Source organism: Hypanus sabinus, chromosome 10, assembly GCF_030144855.1.
Source record: "Hypanus sabinus isolate sHypSab1 chromosome 10, sHypSab1.hap1, whole genome shotgun sequence".
NCBI classification, from domain to species: Eukaryota; Metazoa; Chordata; class Chondrichthyes; order Myliobatiformes; family Dasyatidae; genus Hypanus; species Hypanus sabinus.
The window spans coordinates 80,962,348-80,979,166 of record NC_082715.1 but is presented as its reverse complement, the minus strand read 5'-3'; the positions used below and the strand labels follow the sequence as shown (position 1 = coordinate 80,979,166).

The following is a 16,819-nucleotide window of genomic DNA, read 5'->3' as shown; positions in this document are numbered from 1 at the left end:
TTCAACCCAGATAAGCGTGAGGTGGTTCATTTTGGTAGGTCAAATACGATAGCAGAATATAATGTTAATGATAAGACACTTGGCAGTGTGGAGGAACAGAGGGATCTCGAGGTCTGAGTCCATAGGACACTCAAAGCTGCTGCGCAGGTTGACTCTGTGGTTAAGAAAGCATACGGTGCATTGGCCTTCATCAACTGTGGGACTGAGTTTAAGAGCCGAGAGGTAATGTTACAGCTATAGGACCCTGGTCAGACCCCACTTTGAGTACTGTGCTCAGTTCTGGTCACCTCACTACAGGAAGGATGTGGAAACCATAGAAAGGGTGCAGAGGAGATTTACAAGGATGTTGCCTGGATTGGGGTGCATGCTTATGAAAACAGGTTGAGTGAACTCGGCTTTTTCTCCTTGGAGCGACAGAGGATGAGAGGTGACCTGATAGAGGTGCTAAGATGATGAGAGGCATTGATCGTGTGGATAGTCAGAGGCTTTTTCCCCAGGGCTGAAATGCCTAGCACAAGAGGGCACAGTTTTAAGGTGCTTGGAAGTGGGTACAGAGATGTCAGGGATAAGTTTTTTTATGCAGAGTGGTGAGTGTGTGGAATGGGCTGCTGGTGACAGTGATGGAGGTGAATGCGACAGGGTCTTTTAAGAGACTCCTGGATAGGTACATGGAGCTTAGCAAAATAGAGGGCCATGGGTTACCCTAGGTAATTTTTAAGTAAGTACATGGTCGGCACTGCATTGTGGGCTGAGGGGCCTGTACTGTGCTGTAGATTTTCTGTTTCTATGGTGTTCTTTTTTGTCCTGGGGTTCGGTTTGATGTTTCTCTCTGAATTACTTTTATGTTCTTTCTTTATTTCATGGCTAACCGGAGAAATACAAACTTCAGAGTTGTATATGGATACATGCTTTGATAATACATGAACCTTTGAACATATTGGTACCACTGTCATAGGTCAGAAAAGGGAGGAGGTCCTGAAGAGAGAATACATGGAGTGAGGTAGGAAGCTGAAAAGCAGGGCCTCCAGGGTAGTAATCTCTGGATTTCTGCCTGTGTCATGCACCAGTGAGGGCAAGAATAGAATGATTTGGCAGATGCGTGTGTGGCTAAGGAATTGGTGCAGGGGACAGGGTTTAAAATTTCTGGATCACTGGGATCTCTTCTGGGGAATGTATGATCTGTTACACCTGAACCCAAGGGGGACAAACACCCTTGCATGGAGGTTTGCTAGAACTATTGGGGAGGCAGCAGAATGCTAAACAAGAGTGATAGGGCTGAGAATGGCACAGTTGGTATACATAGAAACACAGAAAACCTACAGCACAATATAGGCCCTTTGGGCCACAAAGATGTACCGAACATGTCCTTACCTTAGAACTACCTAGGCTTACCCAGAGCACTGTATTTTTCTAAGCTCCATGTATCCATCCAGGAGTCTCTTAAAAGACCCTATTGTTTCCACCTCCACAAGTAGTTACAGTGTGTAGTGAGAATGTCAGGAAGGGCAGGCATTTGATAGGACAAAATTACAGTCAGTGGAATGAGTTGAAACATAACATTGGGGCAAAAAGGGCGTTGAGCACAGGACTTAACATGTTATATCTGAATGTAATAGTGCAGTTAGAGATTGGTAGCTAGGACATTGTGGACAACACTGAGTTGTGCTGAAAGAAGATCGTAGTTGGGAACTTAACATCCAAGGATACACCTTGTATTGAAAGGACAGACAGGTAGGCAAAGAGGGTGGGGTGTTTCTGTTGGTAAAAAAATTTAAATTAAATCCTTAGAAAGAGGTGACAGGATCAGGAAATGAAGAACCCTTGCAGGCAGAAATAAGAAACTGCGAGGGTAAAAAGACCCTGATGGGAAACCCAGAACAGTAACTAGAATGTGGGATACAAATTACAACAGGAGGTAGAAAAAGGGCAATCTTACAACAGACACGTAGATTTCAATAGGCAGGTAGATTGGGAAAATCAGGTTGGCGTTGGATACCAAGAGAAAGAATTTGCAGAATACATAAAATATGCCCTTTTAGAGCAGCTTGCTGTCAAGTCCACTAGGGAAAAGGCAATTCTGCATTGGGTGTTGCGTAATGAACCAGATTTCATTACAGAGATTCAGGTAAAAGAACCCTAAAGAGACAGTAATCGTAATATGATAGAATTCACCCTGCAGTTTGAGAGGGAGAAGATAAAGTCAGATGTAATAGTATTACAGTGGACTAAAGGGAATTATAGAGGTATGAGAGAGGAGCTGTCCGAAGTTGATTGGAAGGGGAAACTAGCAGGGATGACACAGAACAGCAAAGGCTGGAGTTTCTGGGAGTAATTCGCAAGGTACAGGACAGGTACATCCCAAAGATGAAGAGCTATTCTAAAGAGAGGTGACACAACTGTGGCTGACAAAGGAGGTCAAAGACAGCATAAAGAGAAATGAAAGGGCATATAATCGAGCAACAACTCATGGGAAGTTAGAGGATTGGGAAGCTTTTAAAAACCAAAAAGCTGCAACTGAAAAAGATGCAAGTAAAGAATAAATATAACAGTAAGTTAGTTAATAATATACAAGAGGATATCAACAGTTTTTTTCAGATATATGAAGAGCAAAAGACAGGTGTGACTGGATATTGAATTATTGGAAAATGACACTCGAGAGGCAGTAATGGGGGGAGCACAGAAATGAAGAAAGGCATCAGTATTTTGCATCAGTCTTCACTGTGGAAGATGCTAGCAGTATGCCAGAAATACAAGAATGTCAAAGGCTGAAGCAAGTGTTGCTGCTGTTACTAAGGAAGAGCTGCTTAGGATTTGAAATGACTGAAGGTGGATAAGTCACCTGGACCAGATGAACTACACCCCATGGTTCTGAAGGAGGCACCTGAAGAGGCTGTGGAAGCATTAGTAATGATCTTTCAAGAATCACTAGATTATGAAATGGTTTGGGAGAACTGGAAAATTGCAAATGTCACTCCACTCTTTAAGAAGGGAGGGATGCTGAAGAAGGATAATTATAGGCAATTAACCTCAGTGGTTGGGAGAATGTTGGGATCCATTATTAAGCATCAGGCTTCAGAGTACTTGGAGACTCATGATAAAATAGGCATAGTTCTTCAGCATGGCTTTCTAAAGGGGAAATCCTGCCTGACAAATCCATTAGAATTCTATGAATAAAAACAAAGGAGAATCAGTGGATATTGTTTACCTGGATTTTCAGAAGGCCTTTGACAAGATACTGTTCATGAAGCTTAACAAGATAAGAGCCCTCATTTTTACAGGAAAGAAACTAGCATGGATAAAAATTTGGCTGACTGGCAGCAGGGAAAGACTGGAAATGAAGGGGGCCTTTTCTGGTTGGCTGCCAGTGACCAGTGGTGTTCTGCAGAAGTCAGTGGGGACCACTTCTTTTCACATTATATGTCAGTGATTTGGATGAAGGAATTGATGGTTTTGAGGCCAAGTTTGCAGATGATGCAAAGATAGGTGAAGAGGCAGGTACTGGTGAGGTAGCAGGATTGTCTGCAGAAGGACTTAGACAGATTGGGAGAATGGTCAAAGAACTGACAGATGGAATATATAGGGAAGAATATGGTCATGCACTTTAGAAGAATGAATAAATGTGTTGACTATTTTGTAAGTGGGGATAGTTCAAAAATCAGAGGTGCAAATGGACTCCTCATCCAGATTCCCTACAAGTTGAGTTAGTCGGAAGGGAGTCAAAATGCAATGTTTACATTCATTTCTAGAGGACTAGAATATAAAAGCAAGGACGTATTGCTAAGGCTTTATAAGGTACTGGTCAGACAACATGGAGTATTGGGAGCAGTTTTGAGCTCCTTATCCAAGAAAAAGTGTGCTGGCATTGGAGAGAGTCCAGAGGAAGTTCAGGAGAAAGATTCCAGGAATGAGAGAATGTTTAACAAGGAATGTTTGATGACTCTGGGCCTGTACTTGCTGGGGTTTAGAAGAATTGGGGTGGGGGGGGGGGAGGTAATCGATATATCAAATATTGAAAGGCCTAGATAGAGTGGATGTGGAGAGGTGTTTTCTATGGTGGGCAGTTTTGGATTGGAGGGCAAAGCCTCAGAATAGATGGACATCCATTAAAACAGAAATGAGATCTAGAGGGTGGTGAGTCTCTGGAACTGATTGCTAGAGACGGTTGTGGGGACAAGTCATTGGGTATATTTAAAGCGGAGGTCGATAAGTTCTTCGTTAGTAAGGATGTCACAGGTTACGGGGTGAAGGCAGGAGAATGGGTTTGAGAGGGATAATAAATCAGCTATGATGAAATGGGGGAGCAGACTCGATGGGCCAAATGGTATGATTCTGCTCCTGTGTTTTATGCCTTCTGGCTTGAAACATGTAAACTCCACCACTGTCAGAGGTCAGAATCGAACCTAGATCACTGGTGATGTTAGACAGCTGCACCAACTGAAACACCACCATACTGACTTTCTATCAGCCACCTTCACCTAACCCCATCCCAACCTCCTGTTCCCTGTTTTCTGCCGGGTTTAACCACAATTATTTCATTTGGTAATAAATTCCATATGCACTTTCTCAGGAGAAAGCCATTTCACTTTATTCTCCCTATTAAGTGCATGAGTCTAGGATCAGGGGTGCCAAACCTACGGCATGTGTACCCAAGGTGGCACATGCAAATATTCAGCTGGCATGCAATGCCACCCTGAATTCTTTAAACCCCACCCATAATAAATAGATGCATAATGATTTTATTTGCTGCTAAAATAAGCAGTGAATGATTCTTTTACAACCCAAGAGCAGTGAGATATTTTCACAGGAAATGTTTCACTTCGGCTTGGCACCAGCTAGACAGTGCAAAATTACATGACAATGGATGATACAATTTGACCTGCTGCATATGAGAGTATTTGGTTAGTAAACAGTTATAATAATGATACTATTTAGAAGTGTTGTTATTTTCCAATTGGCTTCTTCTAAAAGATTAATATTAATCATCTTTGAACAGATTTTCTAAAATGCCTCATTTATTTCAATCTGTCTTTGTTATACTTTTCAGAGTTAATGATGAAAACAAATAAACAACAGGACTCATCCTTTTTCCTTTGAAAAATCCATAATTATTATTATTTCATCAATGATAATCCCTGCTCAAAATTATCAAGGCATGTGAGAATTTTTTTTAGATCATCACCAATTAGGGCACATGCACTCAAAATGGTTCATCACTCCTGGTCTAGATGTATGTTGATTTTGAATTAGAAAGGACAATTAAACGAAAGTACATTAGGAATTGATTCCTTAAGCTGGGTTGTGGGGATATTCTCATACTGCCTATTAAATGCTCACAATGGCATGCACCTCAAACAGCCTCTGAAAAGCAAGTCCAGCTCCTGGCCTTTACATGTGGTTTAGCTACTAAGCCCAGCAGAACCGTATCTACTGACAGGAGAAGGGGTAAAGGCAGTTACTGGTGCCTTAAAACCAGTTGCTCCGGGCTGATGAGACTCATGAACTGTGGTTGGCAGCTCATCCAGGGGTAGGGAAACTCTGATCTCAATCCTCTGCTATGGCCACTCATGGGGGAGGCTTCAGGAGTAAACGCAGAGGAAAAATGCAGGGCTGGAGTTCCTAAGGCAGTCCTACATTGAGTTTAGTGCTGACTGGCAACTCCTGCAACTCCACAGGCGCCAGACTATGCCGGTCACTGCTGTTCCCTTGGATTCATCAGCTGTGAGGGGAGGGGGAGCCTGCTGCAAGGGCAGCAGCTTGCTTTCCATATTGTACTGCCCTGGCTTGTGTAATGCAGACAGCTAGGAAGCAAGATCCATCAATGACCTCAACCACAGTAGGAATTAAGCAATGTAAACACAATGCTTTCTACAGACTCAATTACTCAGGTAGCTTTATACAGCACCTCATACCTAGGGCTATCGAGGTGGAATACCTTATATTCTGTCTGGGGTAGCCTCAAATCTGACGGCATGAACACTGATTTCTCTAATTGGATAATTTCTCCCCCCCCCCCCACCCCCAACCTTCCCTCTTTTTCCATTCTGACTCCACTCTTATTCCTTTCCTTCACCTGCCCATTGCCTCCCTCAGATTCCCCTCCTCCTTCCCTTTCTCCCATGGCACATTCTCCTCTCCTATCAGATTCCTTCTTCTTCAGCCCTTTACTTTTTCCATCCATCACCTCCAGCTTCTCACTTCATCCAATCTCCCCGACTCACACATCTTCCCTCTCACCTGCTCATTACCTGCCAGCTTGTGCTCTTTCCCCTTCTTATTGTGGTTTCTTCCCTACTCCTCTCTAGTCATGATGAAGGGTCTCAGCCCAAAACATCAACTGTTTATTCCTCTCCATAGATGCTGCCTTACCTACTGAGATCCTCCACTACTTTGTGTATTGCTCTGTACAAATGAATTTTCCAGACATGCTACTGATGAGATTACTGAACACATTTATTACCCACCTGTCGGCTGTCATTGTCTCTGCAGCCCTGCAGCTTTATGAGAGAACCAGCTGCCCGGTCCACCACAGTAAGGCACAAATCCATGTGTTTCACTGACTTGTCCTTTGTTAGTGCCCATTCCTGTAAAACGCACACACAGAGGCAAGATGAGAACCAAAGTGAAGATTTCAGGCAAAACTGACTACTGTATACCTTTCCAAGTGGACACCAACCTCCATCACAACAACAGACTTCCAAATCAAAAGCAGGTGTATAGACAAACTCACTACAGCAAGCATCCAAAATGTGAGAAATTGGGAAACTCACCATGGTAAGAATCCAAAGCACAGGGAAACTCACCACAGTAAGAATCTAAAATGCAGGGAAACTGAGAAACTCGCTGTGGCAAGAATCAAAAATGTAGGGAAATTCAGAAAACAAATCTATTGAATCTAGAAATTAGTCAACAGAGACAGAAAAATACTAAGGAGGGCATTGTGGAGAGAAATCCAAACTAGTTCAACTGATGTTGTCTGAGAGAATTAATCTGCCCCCTTTACCTGTTCCGGACTTCTAATCCCCATCCAACACAGATAACTCAAGGCTGCAGCTCTGCCATATCCCTAGACTGGTTGAAAAGTTGGCTCTCCTGAGGGAAGCTGCAATTGACCCATTAAATTTTATCATAAAAAATGAAATGAGAGCCATTTAAAGACTGTGCACCTGATTTCCTCCTGCATTGTGACATTCGTAGACACCTACAACACCATCTGCAAAGTGACCCAATGTATCCAAGCAATTGGAACCTTGCTGCAAAGCTCCGAAGGCGATATCTTGATGATCAGGGACCCTACAGAGGGGAAAAAAGAAATGCAATTATTGACCTAACACATGAATAAATTAGCTTTATTTATTACATGCTCATTGAAACATAGTGAAATACATTGCTTGTGTCAATGATCAACTCGGAGATGTGCTGGGGGCAGCCATGTTTCTGGTGCCAATTTAGCTGCACACAACTTACTAACCCTAACCCATCCATATGTCTTTGACATGGTTGAGGAAACCATTCAGAAACACAAAAGATTCTGCAGATGCTGTAAATCCAGAATAACAACACAAAATGCTGGAGAGACTCAGCAGGTCAGGCAGCATCTACGGAGAGGAAAAAAGAGTCAATGCTTTGGAACAAGTCCCGAGAAATCCTGAGAAATCCTACTTATTCTTCTCCATAGATGGTGGCCTACCTGCTGAGTTCCTCCAGCACTTTGTGTGCATTACCCCCATCACTTAGAATGGACAGTGTCCTGTATCAGGCAAAAAGTAATCAACTTTAATTAATTTTTATTTAAAGTCAGTTTTGGAGAGACCTGAGTACTGCATTTCTGCATTTACATTGAGCAGGAACAACTATGTTCACTGACTATTTTGCACCATGGTAGGGCTGGAGTGTGTGTGTGTGTGTGGGGGCGGGGGGAGGATTTGTACAAAAGGATACAGTTGTGTAGCTGTTAAATTACTGGACGAACAGGCAGAGCTCTACACCACTGATCCAGTGCCGAGTGTTCAAATCCCACTATGGCATGTGAGGAATTTCAATTACAATGATCAAATGAAATTCTCAGTAACTGTAGGCATAATAGCAAATACCCATCATGTCCACTAATGTGATTGACTCTCCATATTCTCAGTTCAATGGAAATTAGGAATAGACAATAAGTTCCAATGCAACAGATAAGAAGCTGGAAGAGCTCAGTGGGTCAAGCACCATCTGAGGGGAAGAAGGAATTGCAAATGTTTCAAACATTGCTACTGGAGACACGTAGACTCAATGAGTTGAATGGCTCCTATATTGTAAGAAACTAAGCAACCTATCCCTTTTCTGTTAATCAACAAAATGATATGCTTTTCCCTCTTCAGAATAGGTAACTGCTGGAAACTGAATTGGACAGGCTAACATAACGTTAACTTTGGGGGGATAGCTTAGTTTAAAAAAAGGTTAATGCAATGTTACGATCCTGCAAGAAGCTGTTTCCCTTTTAGTTACACATCTTCAATTTGGTTGGTTTTTGGAGGAGGTCTCTGCTGAGAAACTGCAAATAAAAAAAAAGCAAATTTGCACACCTCAACCTGAGAAATTAGCATTTCCCTTCCTTCTACACATGGTGTTCGTCCCACTGAATTTCTCCAGCAGATTGTTTTCTTTGCTCCAGGGTCTAGCATCTGCAATCTCTTGTGCCTTCATAAATTCCCATGTTGTCTCATTCCAAACAAATGCATCTTCGCATTAACTTAAAGATCTGAAACACTCTGGAAAAATCGGCTTATTTTGCTCAAGACCCCAATCCACAAAGCTGCTCCACACCAAACAACACGCTCTCTCTGAGATGAGCCCTCTAGGGAGGAGCCTGAAGAAGCATTTTAGCAACAGAATTTTCCCCTCCGTCATCAGATTTCTGAACAGTCCATGAACACTAACTCTCTTCTGAGCTACTTATTTATATTTCTCTTTGTAAGTATTTTTTATGTCTTGCGCTATACTGTGCTGCCACAAAACACATTTAACAACCTAAGTGGTAATGATAAACCAGAGCGATGGAGGATGAGAGGTGACCTGACAGAGATATACAAGATGATGAGAGGCATTGATCATGTGGAGAGCCAGAGGCTTTTACCCAGGGCTGAAATGGCTAACACGAGGGGGCAAGTAGGTACAAAGAGGATGTCAGAGGTAAGCTTTTCCACACAGAATGGTGGGTACATGGAATGCACTGCCAGTGAAGGTGATAGAGGCAGATACAATAGGGTTTTTTTTTTAAACGAGACTCTTAGAAAGGTACATGAAGCTTAGAAAAATAGAGGGCTATACAGGGAAATTCCAGGCAGTTCCTAGAGGAGGTTACATGGTCGGCACAACATTGTGGGCCAAAGGGCCTGTTATGCTGGAGATTTCTATGTTCTAATTCTGATATGTCCTGCTGCTGTTAGGAGAAAAAAATCCATAACCTGTTCAGAGAAACACTTGGAATACATCCAGCATTCCTGTACATTCAGGCGTATAACAGACACCAGCAGCTATTACATTTCAGCCAAATGTTCTCAATGCTCAAGTCTGGAAGTATAACCTACCTTAGCTCAGGATAGACATTTTCCAGGTACCACTTGAATGGTTTACAGCCCAACTTCTTCTTCAGTTCCAATCTGCTTTGTATACTGCAAAAAAAATTTAAATTCTTCTTTATACTGTCTCCTTTGAGCCTCTGGAAGCTCTATAAAGTCCTTCAGGCAATTGCCTCTTTAAACACGTGCTGTCTAATACAGTAGAATCAAAATTACTGTATTGCCAGTGTATGAATCATATCAGAATTTGATTGTGGTTCGGTGCTGAGCATAAAACACAGGACAATACCATAACAGACAACACTATACCAACTGACAGTTTACAAGGCAATAGTACAAACAGCCATGAACAATCATCAATTAGCGCAAACACAAATAATTAAACTTAAATAAATGTGAACATAAGAACAGACTAAGTAATTATCAACAAAACAAAGAGAGCAGGAAGAACCATTTAATGGATGTTGTGCAGGGTCAGTTAGGGTATTACACCTGAGTGAGTTTTCTTGAGAAGCTGTATAGCTACAGGAAAGAAGCTTTGGAGATGATGTGTGGTTCTGATGGAGATGGACTTGTAGAGTCTGCCTGATGGCAATTTGGTGAATAGGTGATAATAGCAGTAATTTTCCAACTCCTTCCTTCGCTCTGGTGATGAACAGATCTTTTAATGTCGGTAGCTGACTGCCAATGATCTTTTCCGCTGAGTGGACCTGGACTTGGAGAGGGAGGAGGAGGCAGAAAACCAAACGGTGATAGAGGTGGTCACAACACTCTCATCGATGGTCGAGGATCATCAGGATACACCGCAAGATGTTAAGTTTCCTAAGCTGGTGCAGAAAGACAATTTCTGCTGCGCCTTCCCAGTGATGAGCATAACGTGCTTGTGCCACTTCAATGTACTGGCAGTGGCAATCCCCAGGGATTTGAATAACTTGACCACAGACACAGCCTTACCATTAATTTCCAGGGTGGGGGGGTGGTAGGGGATTGTCAGCTGAAGTCAATTATCATTTCTACTGTCTTGACAGCATTAAGCTCCACGTTATTATAAGCACACCACGTTGCAAGACGGTCTACCTCTCTGTTAGCAGGTCATATCATTATTAGAGATGCTGCTTGACCAATGGAAAAGGGAAATGCAATGCTTTAATGAGCAGAGTGCCAGCTTCAAGCACAATATTTCCTTTGAGTTAAGTGTCTGCTTTCAGAGTCTTTGGAAAGGAACTAGTCAATGAGGAAAACAGTTCAAGCTCCAGTGCAAATAGATTCAAAAATTCAAGTTTATTTATCACAAATACATAGAAATGTACAGAGAAAGGCTCCATTTGCATTAACAACCAACATATCTGAGCGTGTGCTGGGGCAGTCCACGAGTATCACCACACATTACATCATCAATAGAGCATTTCCACAATGCTCAGCAGAACAACACAGAATACAACAACAACAGCAAGACAAGTCCTGTTCCTCCCTCCCATACATACACATGCAGTTTTTTAAACTCATGGCCGGCCTCGTCTCCAGGGGACCTGGATTTGCAGACTCAGAGATTCGTAGACTCAGCTCTGGCCAACAGGCATTTGACCACTGGGCCTCAGTCCTTGGCATCAATTCTGGGACATGCCAATTGCAAAACACAATAGGCTTTGAACTCAGGACTCGCCGATAACAAGACCCCGAACACTAGGGCTTGAACTACAGTCTCGCTGATTTGTGAACCCTGGGGGGGGGGGGGCACTGGGTCACATTCCTTCTGCTGTACAGAAATGTAACTCCAGAACCCGTCAACAACTTGCTGAGAGCAGGCCCCTCTCACATCATGTCCACACATTATAGGTGTCATAGGCCCTTTATTTCTTCATACTTTCTAACTCTTAAGACTTCTCTTGCTGGATGCCCAGATCTATTGTACCAAACTGGTAGGGTTTGCACTCAATGTCAGTAAGACCAAGAGGTTGAATGTGGACTTCAGGAAGGGGAATTCTAGGGAACATACACCACTCTTCATTAACGGTTCAGCAATGGAAAGAGTGAGCTGTTTCAAGATTCTGGGCGTCAGCATCTCTGTAGATCTATCCTGGGCCCAAGATATTGATGCAATCACAGTGGTTATACTTCTTTCAGAGTTTGAAGAGAACATTCTAACTGGTTACATCACTGTCAGGTTTGGAGGGACCACCGCACAGGATTGGAAAAAGCTGGCGAAAGTTGCAAATTCAGTTAGCTCCATCATGGGCACCAGCCTCCACAGCATTGATGATATCTTAAAAAGACAGCATCCATCATTAAGGACCCCCATCACTCAGAACATGACCTCTTCTCATAGCTACTATCAAGGAGGAGGTACAGGAGTCAGAAGGTACACACTCAAAGTTTTAGGAACAGCTTCATTCCCACATTGCCATCAGATTTCTGAATGGACAATGAACTCATGTATTTCACTATTTTTTTCTTTTTGTTTGATCTCTCTTTGCACTAAATATATATAATTTATATTTTATTATTCTGCATTTGAGTGTACTGCTACTGCAAAACAACACAATTCACAACATATGCCAGTGATATTAAACTTGATTCTGATTACTCAATGACTCCATTATCATTATATTACAAAGCTACAAGGATTGTAGAAGGTAAATCAGATGGACCTTGAACTTCCATCTTTTACAGCTCTTGAGGTATCCTCGGTTGTAAAGCATCTCCACTGAAGAAAATATAGCTATTGACACATCAGATTCAAAGGAGATCTGCTGGTTCATCACCCTTTCTTGTTTTTTTCATGATCTCGCTCTTCCTTCTACATTTTTTTTCTTCTACATCTTCTCCCCTGTTGTCGTGATCAAACTAATTATACACAGCAAGGCAGAATGACCTGCAATTTTTCAATTATAGTGTTTAGAATTCCAGAGGTTTGACGCACTGTTTTTTAAACATTATTTAAAAGCACATAATATTCTGAACTCACGCTTTATTGTGTACAGATATAATAACAACCAGTGATGCTGACAGTTCTAACAACTTCAATCCCAACTTAAGGCAAAAAAAAGGCCAGCCAATGTTAGATCATAAGGCAGGTTTCATTCTGGCTTATTGAGGGTGATGTCACAAAGTATTTCTTTACACAGGTTGGTGAGAACCTGGAACTCTCTCCCTCAAGAGTTTACCAGGGATTAGAGTCAATAGAAAATACCATGAATTTAGTTTAGTTCTATAAGATGTAATGATCTCATGCCAGAAAACAAACTTTGGCATCCATGCATGTATTTTAAGAGTCAAAGAGTACTAAAGCACAGAAACAGGGCTTTCAGCCCACCTAGTCTGTGCTGAACTGTTACTCTGCCTGGCCCCATTGACCCACATCTGGACCAGAGCCCTCCAAACACCTCCAATCCGTGTACTTATCCAAATTTCTTCTGAATGTTGCCATTTAACCCATATCCATCACTTCCACCAGTAGCTCGTTCTACACTCGCACCATCCTGAGTGAAGAAATCCCCCCCACTCAGGTTCCCCTTCAATATCTTACCTTTCACCCTAAACCTATGACCTCTAGTTCTAGTTTGCATTTAGCCTGCTTGCATCTATCCTATCTGTATCCCTCATAATACTGTATACCATCTATCAAATCTCCTCTCATTATCTAATGCTCCAATGAAAAAAGTCCTGACCTATTCGACCTTTCCCTACAACTCAGATTCTCAAGTTCTGGCAACATCCTTGCAAATTTTCTCTGCACTCTTTCAAACTTATTAATATTTTTCCAATATGTAGGTGACTAGAACTGCACATTTATTGTGCAACTGAACATAGCATAACTGCTTAACAGCATTTATTGCAAGCCTGTAAACTTTGGGTGTGATTCCCACTGGCAAATACCAATACAGACAAGCAGCAGGCATTATGCCTAGAAGATAGGTTCACAAGGATGATTCCAGGAATGAAAGGGTTATCATATGAGGAACATTTGATGGCTCTGGGTCTGTACTCACTGGAATTCAGAAGGATGAGGGGGGATCTCATTGAAACCTTTTGAATGTTGAAAGGCCTAGACAGAGTGGATGTGGAAAGGATGTTTCCCATGGTGGGAGAGTCTAGGACAAGAGGGCACAGGCTCAGGATAGAGGGGTAACTTTCAAAACAGAGATGCAGAGAAATTACTTTAGCCAAAGGGTGGTGAATTTATGGAATTTGTTGCCACATGCAGCTGTGGTGGCTAGGTCGTTGGGTGTATTTAAGGCAGAAATTGAAAGGTTCTTGATTGGACATGGCATCAAAGGTTATGGGGAGAACACCAGGAACTGGGGTTGAGGAGGGGGAAGAAAGGATCATATACTATACTATGTCGACTCAGGCCTAGGGGGCTGGCATTGGGCACAATGACGGACTCTCCACTCCTCTCTCTCCCTCATCAGTGTGTTCAGTTCATCTACATTAGCTGCGCCGTTATCTTCTAGGAGTGTGTTGACCATTGTCTTGGGAGGGCGCTCAGGGTTCATCCTCCCATGCTTGGGCTCCAATGGGATGACTAGGCTGGCAGGTAGCTCAGGGTGGCAAAGACAGTACCCTGCTAGTTGCAGTCTTCTCGCCTCAATTTTAGTAGTGAGCATCAGTAGGTTGTCATAGAGCTCGATGTTCGTCATGTGCTATTGCCAATTTACGTCAAGAGCCATCTGGAGCATTTGTGTATAGCAATAGTGACTTTCACATGGTCTTGGTGAGTGTTCACATCTCGTATCCATACGTGAGAATGGACTCAATGAGGTTATTCCCTGGAATGGCGGGACTGTCATATGTTGAAAGATTGGAGCGACTGGGTTTGTATACACTGGAATTTAGAAGGATGAGGGGATCTGATTGAAACATATAAGATTATTAAGGGATTGGACACGCTAGAGGCAGGAAACATGTTCCCAATGTTGGGGGAGTCCAGAACCAGAGGCCACAGTTTAAGAATAAGGGGTAAACCATTTAGAACGGAGTTCAGGAAAAATTTTTCACCCAGAGAGTTGTGGATTTTTGGAATGCTCTGCCTCAGAAGGCAGTGGAGGCCAATTATCTGGATGCTTTAAAGAAGAGTTAGATAGAGCTCTTAAAGATAGCAGAGTCAAGGGATGGGGGAAAAGGCAAGAACGGAGTACTGACTGTGGATGATCAGCCATGATCACATTGAATGGTGGTGCTGGCTCAAAGGGCTGAATGGCCTCCTCCTGCACCTATTGTCTTTTGACTGCTATGAAGATCCTCTTTTTGAGCCCCCGGTCAGGTTCAACCTCCAGATTTTCTTCATGTCGTTCATAGCCCTCTACACCAGCACCTTCCGTATCTTTATGTCCTTCTCCGAACTCATCATTCTTGACCCGAGGTACTTGAAGTCTAAGACTTGCTTAATGGTATCATTCTTTACAATCTTGAGAGTACCTTTGTCACAGTACTCTGTCTTTTTAGCTTTTAGGTGAAGTCCAAATTTACTGCACTCAATTACCACTTCTGTCAGTAGCTGCTGTGCTTCCTCCATCTGGTCAAGAGAGCAGGACTATGTCATCTGCAGAATCCAGATCTGTGAATGTAACTCATCGGACCCTTTTGATTTGTCCTGGTTTTATGGTAAAACCAAGCTTGTCATGATCTTTGGTAACTTGACATAGAGTGTAATCAAGGACAATTATAAAGATGTAGGGTGCCAGAGTGTCTCCTTGCAACACAAACACTGCTGTTTCTCCATCTGGTGATACAACTTTTGCCATGGTCTTGGTACAGCTGGACTCTATTGCTCCCAGTAGACAGTCTGGCACTCTGTAAGCTTTCAGGATCTTCAGCATTTTATCTCGGTGAATGGAGTCAAAAGCGATGAAAGTAAGTATGGCTGGTAGGTTGTTCAGCCATGATTAAATGGTGAAGCAGACTTGATGGGCCAGTTGGCCTAATTCTGCTCCTATATCTTATGGTCTTAAGATTAGCCGTCTTATACTCAAGAAACATTTGTTACTCTTCACATTCCATCAGTGTTGATCAGATAGATTGCAGAGAGCAGAACGAGAAGAGTTGTAATGAGAAAAGGTCAGGGATGGACACGAAGCTTAGAACCTTCCTGAGAGAAAAACAATCCGGACTCCAGGCTTGAATTAGACCACTAGGGGGAGCAGGGATCTGGTCAGGCAATGTGAGTAGCTGGCATCAGAAATGAAGAGGTGTCTCTGGGAAACATAAACAGCACTTTCTAGTCACTGCTTCGAAATACTGGCCTTAATAGTCTTGGACCTGTTCAAGTAGAGGCGGGTACATCTGCCAGTTACGTTGCATTTTGGCAGGATTTGTATTTGTTGTTACACACATTGCTATTGCACAAGCGGTTTCTGCAGTTCACGCACACAAAAAAATCACAGAGCACTACAGCACAGAAACAGAGCCCAAGCTTCTCTGTGCAATTGGTTCTGTGGAAGAAAGCTTTAGATGTGCATAATACATCATTGACCACCCCTTTCTGCACAACGCTAGGGGCAAACACACCAAGTACAGGGAGGGCCAGCCAACCCCTTGGTGAATGATTACAAAGATTAAAGATAAAAGATTAGCTTTATTTATGACACATTTATTGAAACATACAGTGAAATGCATCATTTGTGTGAATGATGTGCGAGGGACAGTCCGAACTTGTCATCATACTTCCAGCACCACATTACATCCCAACAACTTGCTAACACTAACACGCATGCCTTTTTGAAATGTAGGAGGAAACCAGAGAAAAAGGTGGTCTCGGGGAGAACGTACAAACTCCTTACAGAAAGCAGTGTGAACTGAACCTGGATTGCTGGCAATGTAAAGCATTATACGAACTTCTACGCTACCGTGCCGCCCAAATAACAGTGCATGTAGTCACTTCCGTATTCTGTGGATTTAAACACTGATAGTGTACAGGCAGTCCCTGGGTTACGAATGAGTTCCATTCCTGAGTCCGTCTTTAAGTCGGATTTGTACAGAAGTCAGAACAAGTACATCTGGTCTTATTTAGTGTCAGTTAGTCAAACGTTTGTCTTAGTATATAGTATATATTTTACCTTTCTATGCATATAAAACACTTAAGAAACATATGTATTCCAATAATTAAATCACTGCGTTGCTTATTGATAATCGTAGCTTTCATCGGGGCACCGCCTTTCAAATGCTCCATTATTCTCACTTTATCCGTTATCCTTTAAAATTGTTCCAATCATTGACCAACTAGCCTAACGCTTTTCCAGTGACCGATGGCGTTTCACCTC

General features: G+C 42.5%; 1 protein-coding gene across 1 annotated transcript in view; it reads right to left on the bottom strand.

The window, feature by feature from the left end:
* galnt2 (UDP-N-acetyl-alpha-D-galactosamine:polypeptide N-acetylgalactosaminyltransferase 2) overlaps positions 1 to 16,819 on the bottom strand; it is a 109,604-nt gene that overhangs the window by 5,074 nt on the left and 87,711 nt on the right. Inside the window, exons 13-15 of the mRNA XM_059982216.1 lie at positions 9,570 to 9,653; positions 7,164 to 7,290; positions 6,462 to 6,581 (exon numbers count right to left, since the gene is read on the bottom strand). Of these exons, the coding sequence (XP_059838199.1) occupies positions 6,462 to 6,581; positions 7,164 to 7,290; positions 9,570 to 9,653 (331 nt within the window). The remainder of the gene's footprint in view (positions 1 to 6,461; positions 6,582 to 7,163; positions 7,291 to 9,569; positions 9,654 to 16,819) is intronic.